This window comes from Argiope bruennichi, chromosome 5, assembly GCF_947563725.1.
Source record: "Argiope bruennichi chromosome 5, qqArgBrue1.1, whole genome shotgun sequence".
Taxonomy (NCBI): domain Eukaryota; kingdom Metazoa; phylum Arthropoda; class Arachnida; order Araneae; family Araneidae; genus Argiope; species Argiope bruennichi.
This window is the reverse complement of record NC_079155.1, coordinates 113,920,532-113,933,393: the sequence shown is the minus strand read 5'-3', so window position 1 is coordinate 113,933,393 and position 12,862 is coordinate 113,920,532. Positions and strand designations below refer to the sequence as shown.

At 32.1% G+C, this 12,862-nt stretch overlaps 1 protein-coding gene across 1 annotated transcript; it reads left to right on the top strand.

The window, feature by feature from the left end:
• The first annotated feature begins 880 nt into the window (after positions 1-880).
• Positions 881-4,254, top strand: LOC129968357 (putative leucine-rich repeat-containing protein DDB_G0290503). The gene is made up of 3 exons (XM_056082213.1): positions 881-1,407; positions 1,810-2,789; positions 4,190-4,254. Exons 1-3 carry the CDS (start codon positions 881-883, stop codon positions 4,252-4,254), a joined length of 1,572 nt encoding a protein of 523 aa, XP_055938188.1.
• The last annotated feature ends 8,608 nt before the right edge of the window (positions 4,255-12,862 follow it).

Below are 12,862 nucleotides of genomic sequence, written 5' to 3'. Positions count from 1 at the left end.
CATTATTCCCACCCAATAGTTTGATTGTAAAAGCATATCATATTAGAACATTATTTGTTATTACGAATCGTAATCCGTTCAAAACCATTTGGACACGAACGCGTAAAAATATGGCTTTTCATTCGTTAGTTAAATTTTTTAAATACTCGGTGCAACATACAGAACATTTCTCAATTGAATTGGCAACCGGATTGCGATACTTTAAACGAAATTCACACAGTTTCAATAATTTTTCATCATGGTTTCCCTTAGCTTATGAAATGATTAGAATTCCTATGCTTTTCGCCTTTAGCCATGAACCCAGTGCAGGCTTTGGAAAACATTTGTTTGATATTTTGAAACGTACAAGGTTGCATGTATTGCCTGCTGATCATCCACCTCAAGATTTTTATCAATGTCAATTGACGCTTTCAGATACGGATCCTGTTGGTGTCGCATGTCGTATTGTGGACTCTAAAGTGGAATATGTGTCTGTTATGATTTTATCTTTTACCACCGAGTCCTTTTTAGATACCAATAACATGCCATGTTGTTTCGCCAGAACTGCACCACAAGAGACCATGTGTCGACATTGGCTCCCTCTGTTCAAAAATAAGGAAACTTGGGAAAAATTTGGTTTGCCTTGGTACACAACTAAACTAATGAAGCATTTGATGGACTTGACATTTGTTTTGGATTGGCTGTCGATTCAAACCGCAGAACCTTATCTGCATATGAAAAAAGATTTGTTGCAAGTGTATTATATTTTGATGGGATGTGTAAAACCAAGATGGTCTTAAAAACATTGGTGGATGCCATCTCTCAATCGTTACGAGATCCTCACAATTTACTACACTTGCAATTGGTTCAAAGTTTGAAACGAGACATTTCGCAGGATGTAATGGAAGCTTTTCAAGCCAGCCAGCCTTTGGTTGATCAGTATTCAGAAGTGTATCGAATGAGCAATAGTTTCTTGGATTTTTTATTTAAGCTTTGTCATGTTCCGCTTCCTCCGTCTCCTCTTCAAACAGACAGTGTAGAACTGGATACGTGTAAAAGAAAAAATTTGGAGTTGGAAAATTCATTGAGGGAGAAAATGAATATTATAACTCAACGAGATGAACAATTGAGTGAGTGGCAACATAAATTTAATGTGAAAGAAAGAGAATTGATACAATTACAAACTCAATGGAATGAGACCCAATCAATATGGATGGCCAAAGAAAACCAATTACAATCTCAGTTTGAGGAATTGAAATCAATGGTGACACCCCAAGAAGCAGTATCGGCATCGGAAGAACCCTATGTCACTCATCCAGAGGAGACTTTGGCGTCAAACATGGTGACCGGTCTTTTTACCCCTCAACCTTTGGAATATGTTAAACCAGATCCAATTGAAAGTTATTTGACCGAGTGGCAGGATAAAACGTATAGTTTTTTAAATGAATTTAAAAAAGACATGGTAGAAAATTTTAAAGTTTCAGACGATAATTATAAGAAAATTAACGAATTATTGATAAAATATTTTCCCGGCAAGGATGTCGCACATTGCTCGTCGTCAGAATCTGCTAGTGAATTGAGTGAATTGGTCTTTAATAAATTGCAAAATTATTTAACGCGTTGGTTGGATGAAAATCAATTGAAAGAATCACTTGGGGTGTTTAATTTGGAAGCTCATTTTTCAAAACTCATTGACAATATAGATATAATTATGGGTAATAAAAACAAAACTACGCATAAAAAATTAATTGAAGTGATTGAAACAACTAAAAATGACATCATGGAGCAAATTAAACAATTGGTACAAAAAATGTCTACACTTTTTGGTAGCAAATTACCATCTTTGGCCATTATGGAGCGACTGGATAATGTTGAGCAACATTTGATGGATAAATCTATTGAATTGGAACGACTCTTGGAGAAATCACCAGACATTCAACAACAATTGCAAGAAAAAGAATACTCGATTAATAATTTAAACAGCGAAATAAATGCCTTAAAAGAAGAAACTACCCAAATAAATGCTTTAAAAGGACAAATAAATAATTTACAAAGAGAAATAGAGGGTAAAAATATCCTAATAAATAATTTAAAAACAGAAATAGAAGATAAAAATACCCTAATAAGTACTTTACAAGTTGTGCCTACAGAGCATTCAACAATGAATATGGACGTGCAAGAACAATTGTTCGCGAAACGTGACAAACAATTGGTAACTTCTCCTATATTAAATTATTGTAAATCCGAACTACCTCATGTTGCTTTCAAAGTGACTTGGGAGGATGAAATTATAAATTATTTGAAAGACTATATAGATTCCAAGGGATTTTTGAAAAATCTTTTTAATAAATTGAATATAACTCACCTCCCTGAAGAAAAATTAGCCAATGCTATTTCAAACATGATTAGCTTTCTATTAAGTTCTCTTCAAACTGCAAATGAAAAAGTTGAATTGATTCGTTTGAAAATGTTATCTTTAATGGATGAAAATTCCCAATTGCAGGTGGGACAAGTTTCCAATATTGATCAAAATTTTTTCGTTTGGTTGCAACAAAAAGTGGAAGAAATGAAAACTCAATTGAATACTACCCAAATGCAATTTTATACAGTGCAAAACCAATTGCTGCAAACTGATAAAGATTCTACACAAGTAATATCCATTCAAGAAGTGGATGACCATGAAATGTTAGCATTACCATGTTCGTCGACTAAAGATTATGAACGTTTACAAATTGAAAAGGATGATTGGAAAAATAAATTTCATACTCAACTGGAAAAGGCGAAACAAATACAACAGGATTTGGATAAATGTATGTCGCAAAACAAAACGTGTCTGCACTTGATTGATGAGTGTAAATTACTGGTACCGAATTTTAATATTTACACTTTTGCAAGTGATATGAAGGATAAAATAAATGAAATTCTTGAGCCTTTTCAACGATATCAAACGTTTTGTAATTTCATTTCAAAAGAATTAAAGTTACCTCTAAATGAAATTAATTGGGATCAATTAGTCGTGGAAAGGTTTCAAAACATGAATATCGCATTGAGTAAAAACAATTCAAAAATTGAAAATTTGATTAAAGAAATCAAGAAGGTAAAGAATGAAAAGGGATTAAATTTATTTATAAATGAAATTGATTGGGATCAATCAGTCATAGAAACTATTCAAAAAATATATATGGTATTGAATCAAAACGATATAAAAATTGAAACTTTGATTCAGGAGGGAAAACATGAAAAGATGGAATATGATAAACACTTGAATGAAATGGAAAAAAAACTGTTGGACAATGAATGCACTATTCGAAATTTGCGCTATAAAATTGAAAAAGTGCAAGACGATAAAATAGTTCTCGAAACAAAATGCAATGAACATGAAGTTGCATTAAGGAAAATACAAAGTGAATACGATGGTAAAAAATTGGAATTACAACGTGAATTGGATCAATATCGAAATACCTCTATGAAAGTTGAGTTTTCACCAACAAAATCAAAAAAGCGTAAAAATGTAATGTTTGATTCTGATTTACAAGGTCATGAAGCTTCCAAGCAAGCAATGAAGGAATTATTTATTATATTTTATATAAGATATTTTAAAATACTTTCGGAATACAAATGGACAAAAAAAATTGTACTTGATAGTGAATTGCAGGCTGAAATTGAGAAAAAAATTGAAATATTGAAAGAATTTAATTCTCAACTACGCCAAAATGAGTTGATGGATATTTTGTTTAAATATGTATCGTTCGAGTTGCAATTAATGAATAATGATGATTTTTCAAAGGAATACGAGAAATATACAAAAGACGCACACAAAATTGAATATATAGAAGATCTGGTTAATTCTTGCATTGAAAAAACGGAGACAAGAATTAAAGAGTTTTATGATTCATTAGACTTGTCAGAAACAATGACAACAAACTAAACTAAAAAAAAAAAAAAAAAAAAAAAAAAAAAAAAAAAAAAAAAAAAAAAAAAAACCGTTTTTTTTTTTTTTTTTTTTTTTTTTTTTTTTTTTAGTTGTTCCACCATTGTCTTAGCTTGCAAAACCAATAGCACAAGTCAAACGTTTCACCCACTTGTTCTAGTAATTTCCATCTTTTCATAAAACTAGTGATTATTGTAAAAAATACTATTAAGTTCAAAATAAAAAATACAATAAAATACCATTTTCGTGTTAATAAAAGACATGTTATAATTATCCCAGTTGTATATGCGGTTGTAACACCCAAAGTACCAAATACTAATCGATCCATCCTAAATGAGTTTTGAGCTTTTCTTGAATCATGTAATGGCGCCAGTCGTTTGATTTTATGTTGTGGTATAAAGTATGCCATGTCAATTTAGCGTAAGCATGATAGAAACGATGATTCCAACATACAAACGATAATATAAACCACACAATTATTACAATCATGTCTTGATTTTTTATTAAAATAAAGTAATGCATATTAGCCCTGATAAAACAACCTCCTCTCCCAAGAGGAAAATAAAAGATACGAAAGAAATGGTAGAATCCAAATTGAGTCGAATGGAGGTTATGCTGGGAGATGCTCCCCCCGACAATCCCATGGATATTCCTGTTGACGTTGTACCTAATTATTCCAATGATACAAATATCAAGGATTCTCTAGAAGAATACTATCCTTCTACTGACTATGCTCGTACAATTCTTCAGCGTGAACGTTATGCTAAAGCAGCAAATGGAGATGAGATGTATATTCCCCAAAACGAGCGTTATGCCACTCGCGTTTTAGATATAAATGGGTCTAATCATACTGTAGAATATGTACCAAAACGTCAAGACGGAAGTGTTATTTTTATGCGTGACAATCTAGGAAATTTTATTTATCCATTTGACTTGACGGCAAACCAACCCTTTTTTGAAATTGATGATGATGGAAATGAATTATACTTGAGTGAAGGCTCTAAAGAAATATGTCCCTATGACCAAAAAGGTAATCCTATTTATGCAAAATTGCATAATCAACACGAATATGTTCCTAAATCTCAAGGTACTCCGTATTATGCAATTAATAAAAATGGAGATGAATGTTATCCTAAAACCAGCGAAGGGCATCAATATTATATATGGATAAAATCTCAACAAATACCAGCAAAGAACGTTGCTGGTGTCCCGTTTTATGCCACAACTAAAGATGGTGACCAATATTATCCTAGAAAAATTGTCTAACTTGACTCGTCACATAAAGACAAGACATGTGTCCTAGTCCACCGAAAAATTATCCTTTAGATCAGAAGGGACAACCTTATTATCCGGAAATTATGGGGAATGAATACTATTTAATGACAAACAATAATGAACCATTGTTTGTCAAACGTCAAAATGAACCCATTTATGCCAAGGATCGGAATGGTAATGAACTATATCCAGCTGTCAATGGTGAACAAATTGTAATTGTTACATCTAAAGGACCTAAATATGCTCAAACTGCTTCTAAAGAAGAAATATATCCATTGGATGCATATGGAAATGAAAAACCTGTTTTTGATCAAAATGGAAAGGTCATTTATGCCATTGATAGTAATGGAAATGAATTTTATCCTAAAGATGCAAATAGCAAGGAAATAAAATATGATCGATTTGCTAAAAAGGAGTCTGGTGTAATCATATATCCTTTAGATGTTAAAGGGTTTCCCCAATACAATAGAGATCCTAAAACAAACGATGAAATATATGAAATCTTCAACAATAGTACAGTTTTTGGGAAAGATGCAAATGGAGATCAAATTTATGCTAAAAGAGCAAATGGAGATGAATATTATCCTGGTGAAGAAACACATGCTCAAACAAAAGACGGTTTACCAATTTATGCTGTTTCTCACGATGGATCAATAATTTTTCCTAAACATAATGATGGAAGTGAATATTATTTACAAAATCAAAAATTGTATAATAATGATGTAATTTATTCAAGAGGAGTCTTGTTACCTAGATATGCCAAGAACCGATTTAATGACGAGATCTATCCCGTACAGGAAATCAATTATCAACTAGGTGTTTTACAAGAGGTAGTCATGAGAAATACATATGCAAAAAAGTCAAATAATAAACCATTTTATCCATTAGATACATATGGAAATGAATATACAATTGAAATATTTGTAAATAATATGTTTGATGAAAAAGAATCATTGCCCAATTCTTATCCAATAACAAATGATAATATGATTATTGTACCCAACGTTAAAGGTCAACCATACATTATGAAAAATGGTTTTCCTATGATAACAAAAAACCGTATTTGGGGTAGAATATATCGTGATGCAAAAGGATATCATGATTTTATAACTAACGTTCATTCTATACGAAAATCCAGAAGTTCTTTAAAAATTTATATGACTTTCCATATAGACACGAAAAAAATAAAATATATAAACCCTATTACATACCAACCAGTAATAAAAATGTTCCCAGTTGGAACAATTTCCAACTCATCAAAGACAAAGAAAAAATGGTCAATTATTGTATTGGTCATTTTTCTGTTTGTAATGGGTATATTCTTTTTGCATCAAGTTGTGAATAAGAAAAATATTTCACATAACAATAACAATAATAATAATGAAAGTAATAATAATAATAAAAAGAAAAGCACAGAGCAACAATAAAAAAACGCAGAACAACTGAGTAAAGTTAAAAAAAAAAAAAAAAAAAAAAAAAAAAAAAAAAAAAAAAAAAACAAACGTTTTTTTTTTTTTTTTTTTTTTTTTTTTTTTTTTTTTTTTTTAATAAAGCCTTATGCCTTTGAAAAAAGATTCTTTAGTCAATCACATTGAAGACGTTCTGTCTTTGGATGATTTGGATAAAGTTCAAGAAAACTTTGGTTTTCAAGAAAGACAAATTGCTAAAGCTGTTTTGGTAATAGTGGCCATTCCAACCATTACTATACCAACTCTTTTTCAAGCTTTACGTAAAAATATCTATTTAGGTCTTTCTTTAAGCTTTGCGTATATTTGCTGTATATTTATCATTATTCAATATCAATTTCACTTTATTCTTTGGGTAGCTGAGAGACTTCGGAAATGCATGAATACGAGTTTCGATTAGTGGTACAAAGTCCATTTCCTTTTGATACCCTTTTACATGACATATGGAAAACTTGGGGTAAGGGTATTCTTGAGCAACAGCATGTATGGTATGCTAAACCTCATTTTCGATTTAAAAACAATTTTTTAGAAGTGAAAACAATTGTTTCATCCGAAGCGGTATATTTTGATGATTTGTGGTTTAAATGGGTTCATTCTTTAGAAACACCCTACAAAAAATGGTCTCGAAATACTCATGAAAAATTTCTTGATACCATTGGTAATTTTCAATGCCCATTTCGTATGGAAAAGAGAAATTGTTTAAAATTGGATAATCAAGCTCAAATATATACGTTTCAACAACTGGATGAAACTTTTCGTCTCGTTTTTGAATGGGAATATGGAGTTTTTTCTAAACCCCTCAAGACTTTACCTACAGACATGCTATTGAATGCTTTGGGCTCTTATGAAAAGGTATATAAATATTTTAAGGATTTTTCTGCTGCTCCTTATGAATTGAAAGAGTCTTTGACGCGAAAACCTGTCACCTGTGTTTCGAATTTTAACATGTTGAAGGACAATGAATATCTTGTAGCTCATAAATTGGACGGTATTTTTGGATTTGTGTATAGTTTTGATAATTACATTAAAGAAAAATGGGAAGGAGATTTGCAAATACGTCGCAATGATATCACTTTGGGTGATGGTATTGTATTTTCAGCGGAAAAAATATCAGATGATATCGTCGTGTTGTTGGATGTTTATCAAGTTCGAGGTATTCCCACAGCACAATGGTCTCGACAAAGTATTTTGGTAAATTTTTTGCCTCGATTACATTTACCAAAAGGGTATCATGTGCAACAATATCGTCATTCTGTAGAAGAATTGTCTCTTTGCCCTTTTAAAACGGATGGATACATTTGTCACAATATACAAACAGATCAAATATTTAAAATAAAACATGATTACTCTTTGGATCTCGTGTATATGGATGGATTCTTTTGGTTACCTTCCAAGGATAAACCTGGACTTGTTGAACGATTCAAGTCTTTGGAGAATAATAAAATGATGCAAAATGGTCATGTATATGAAGTGTCGACTCGAACTGGACAAGTGATGAGAGAGCGCAAGGATCGATTTACGGGTAATACTTGGCAACAAATTGAAAATGTTTTGGAGAAGCAACCATGGCAAGGTGAACCCATACAAGAAGTTATTAAAGTAAAAAGAAAAAGGAGAAACAAAAAGCATTAGCAAACCATTAGGAAGAAGAAGAAGAAGAACGTTTAAAAAAAAAAAAAAAAAAAAAAAAAAAAAAAAAAACCGTTTTTTTTTTTTTTTTTTTTTTTTTTTTTTTTTTTTTTTTACTGTTTAGTTATTATTATTTGTAACTTTATTCAAACAACAATGCATGTGAAAGGAAAATTTTAATATTACTACATTAAGGTTAATACCTCATCATAGTTAATAGCCAACAAAAACCGTTTCTTTTCACAACTTTCCTCCGCCCTCACATTCTCCACCCAATCTTGCCGGTTGCCAATCAATATTTGTCCCATTTCACCATCATTTACTACCCTCATTCTACCATCAGCATCATCGACTCCAACATTGGCAAGTGACCCAAATTTTTTTAAAAACATTGTGTGCATCCATAAAAATTTGATATTTTATTTCTCGACACATTTCTCTTGCAAGTTTTACTATGGCGACTCTTCAGAGCGTTCCTCCTCCTTTATACCGCATGCCAACCATTCTTGCATGGAAGGATCCGATTTGGGAATTTCAAAGGTCACTCGACTCTCAAACCCACAGACTGGACAAACGGGATGCTTCCAACTACACTCGTAATGGAAAGGTATAAACATGCAACAAAATCTTTGGAAATGTTCGTCGGGAGTCACCATTTCTTGACAAATGGCACATTTAGGCAACATCTGATACGTGCAGTCCAGTAAAGTTTCATACGTTAAATTACGGCACCTGAAACACGACATTAAATGGCTCGGTTTGGGAAGAATGGGATGGTCAATGTCCTCGTTCTGCTGACACACGTTAACCTGATTATTACACCATTGACAGTACAAATAGTCATATTTATTGTAAGGTTTTGCAGAGTCTCCATATAAACATTTTCCTCTGCTGCAAGAAGATCCATCGTATTGTTTCAAGTCTGATAAAAGCTCTTGAATGGCTAATTGTATGTGAGAAGATTTAATAAAATAGCTGCAATTGATGTAGCAGAAATTACAATGGTGGTTAAAGACAAAACTCACTTGAATGGAATCGCTAGTCAAAGAAATTTGCTTGACCAGTTTCCAGTTGCAATAAGTGCATTGCATGTCATCCAAGAGAGTAAACAATTCATATCCAGACAAACTCTTACCAATATAAGCATCGCAACGAGGGCATATTTTCATGCCACGTTCTGGAATACATTCCTCGTGAAACGGGCAACCACAAGGCGTCTGATACGGCTTCTCCTCTATCGGTTCGTCGCAAATGTAACACAACATCGTGCAAGAATAACGCTTGGTAAAGTGACGAGTAGTAACGAATAAACTAGTAAAGCAAGACAAGTCAAGCGTACAATACAAAAAAAAAAAAAAAAAAAAAAAAAAAAAAATTTTTTTTTTTTTTTTTTTTTTTTTTTTTTTTTTTTGATGGCTCTCAATAAATATCTCTACATTTCATCCGAATGAAACAAGGCTATAGAACATGACTTCCTACACAACTCTAGTGCAGCAGATTTTGCAGATTCCTGCTTTGGTAAAGCAGGCGGAGGAGTTTTCAGCAGAAAATGATGCATTAAATTTGATAGCTACGGATTGGAAAGAGCGGTTGGAAAACCACACATTATTTCAAGAATTTCAACTAGACACTCGTCAAAAGTTTCAATCGAAACGTTGTTCTGCAAACAATTTGTTTCTCGTTCAGAACCTCAAAGATGATGTAGCTCCTTTAAAAGTGATCGTAGCAGGATTTTGCAACATATACAAACCCTATGAAAATGTTTCAAAAAAACAATCCATGGCTATTACCATGCGAGAGTCACCCATTATGGATATGTTGACAAAAGCTCTCACAAACGATATCGATTCCAAACACGTTCAATTGTCTGAAACTTGCAAATTAAATTTAAAATCTTGTAGTGTGTGTTGCCAGTATTGTAGTGATGCCATGGAAAGTATGGCTGCAAAAGGTATTAAAATCAATTTTGATTGCCTTCAACCTTGCATTCTGGATACAATGGTGTATGATGGAAAAACATTAAGCAACCGCTTTGGAAGTCAAATTGGAACTTATTTCCCTGGAACGTTTGTCGTTATTGCTAAAATAGAATTAAATGTACGATATTTTTACTCAATCAAAGAGAAGAAAACTAAAATGGTTCGCGTTGGAGGCTCAGTTTTAAAGATGATTGCTTTCCCAGAATCTAATTTGAAAGAAGCCAAAATCGATTTGGGAGATTTGAATTTATTCGCTAAAGTCGGCACAGTTTTGGATAATCCTTCAAATTCTTCAGGAATAAAAAGAAAGCATTGTTCAGAAGATGATAATGAGATTGCTTTCCCAGACGCCAAAAATGATTTGGATAATTGTTCAAATCCTTCAGGACTAAAAAGAATGAATGGTTTAGAAGATGATAATGAGGATGAAGAAGAGGATGTACTTGATGCCCTTCCAAGTGAGAAAAAAGTAAAGACGTGGGAAGATGATTTTGATGTTGAAGAAAGTGCATTGTTGTTTGAATAAAGTTACAAATAATACTAACAACTAAACAGTAAAAAAAAAAAAAAAAAAAAAAAAAAAAAAAAAAAAAAAAAAAAAAAACTTTTTTTTTTTTTTTTTTTTTTTTTTTTTTTTTTTTTTTTTACTGTTCAGTTGTTATTATTATTTGTAACTTACATGCAATTTGAAATGAATGCTCGGCGAGTAAAGTGTTGAGTTGATATTCTATGAGGGGTAGCTTTTTGGGAAACTATTTCTTTCGGTTGAGTAATGACAATTTCGTTATAATAACTGTAATCGTTTTCAAGAGTACTGCCTCTAGCCAGTCCATTGACTACAATAGGTTCTGGATCACTAATATCCATTGAAGCCACTAATCCGACTCCTGCGATAAATCCAGCATTGGGTACTAGTCGAGTCAATTCTTCTTTTTCGGTTTCGTTAGAATTTACCTGGTGACATTGGTATTCAAATTTACTCATAAAATAACGATATGCTAGAGATAGTTTTAGTTCTTTATCGTTTAACATTTTTTGTTTTAATGATGCATTTTCAGTAATATGAATTTTTTCTATATAATTTAATATTGAATGTTTCTGAATAAATGTATCAGATATTGCCATTTTGGAACGTATGTAGGCTATAGGTTTAGGATCGTTTTCACATTCAGCAGTAGGATTCAAATTGATATTTGCATTATATTCTGATAAATTACGAATAATTTCGTAAATTAGTCTCTCTGCTTTACTTAAACGTCCATCTGTAAGAATTTGTCTCATAAATTCGTGTGTTCTCGGATTAATTTTGTATTTTCTAAGATTTTCTGACATACCTACTTGAGAAGGGCGATATACTTTGTCATAAAATTCTTGTACAGGTAGTATAACATCATTCTTTTTGAAAAACATACCAGGAACAGGTGCTAGACTCCAAGGAGCATAATGATAGGCTAGAGGAGTTTCAATATAAGAATAAAATATTTTTAAACCAAAATATTCATCTAAATGTTTTCCACAGATGAGATGTGGTATATGGGTGTTTCGCTTCCCAGTACATTCAGATTTTCCCATATTAAAAATACATACAGTAGATTCCATGATTACACACTTGTTTATTCTCTGAAATATTCTACCATACTTTGCTTATTTTTTTAGACAAAACAAGTTATGGCGTCTTGGAAAAAATACGTGTTGCATCGTCCTCACGTGTCACGCAAATTTAAAACTTTTAAACAGACGGCTAAAAATTTCAATCATTTACAAACAATAGTGAAAAAAAACAAATCTTTACGTAATGTTGTCAGTACTATATTTAGTAAAAAAACGTTTAAAGCCACAGCGGTAGCAACTGTTGTAGGGGTAGGTGTTTCTTATATTAATAATTACATTCAATCCAATTCAGGATGTTTTTTAACTAGTGGTTCCTCTGTTTGCAAAGTGAAAGAGTTTAGCTGTTGTCAGCCAGATGCTGTAGACAATGTATCGTTTTGCTCCAATAATCAACAAATCGATCCGTGTGGAGGATTTGATGAAGAGAAGGAAAACTCTTGTTGCCGAATGTGCGATTGTAAATATTATGCTTGTTTACCTCATCAAAAAATGGAATGTCGTCGACCTACTATAGGAGAAGCATTATCGTATTACGCTCAAGAAATTACATCACCATTGTGGAAAAGTTTAAATGCAATGTTTCCATGGCTGTTTTGGGTATTGGGTATTGGAATTGGGTTTATTGTGATATGGTTAATATATCAGAAAACAAGATTATCACGATGAATGCATTGCGTCAACTCTCACTCCCCAATGATGAATTAATTCAGCTTATGAGAAACAAATATCGTTTAAATTTGTCACCCACTAATTTATCAAAACCTTTCGGAAGACGAATCACAATGGAATTGTTAGAAAAACCAGAAATAATACAAGCTGCTAGAGAATATATTACCCATTTGTTAAAAAATAAACAAGATTTTGGATATTTGTATTATTTGATGAATCAACCCTTATTTATAAAATTTGATGTTAAATATAATCCAGAATTGGCTGTAGAATGTCGAAGGTATGAGCAAGTTGTGGAAAAGATTGACCAACTTGCATTAGAA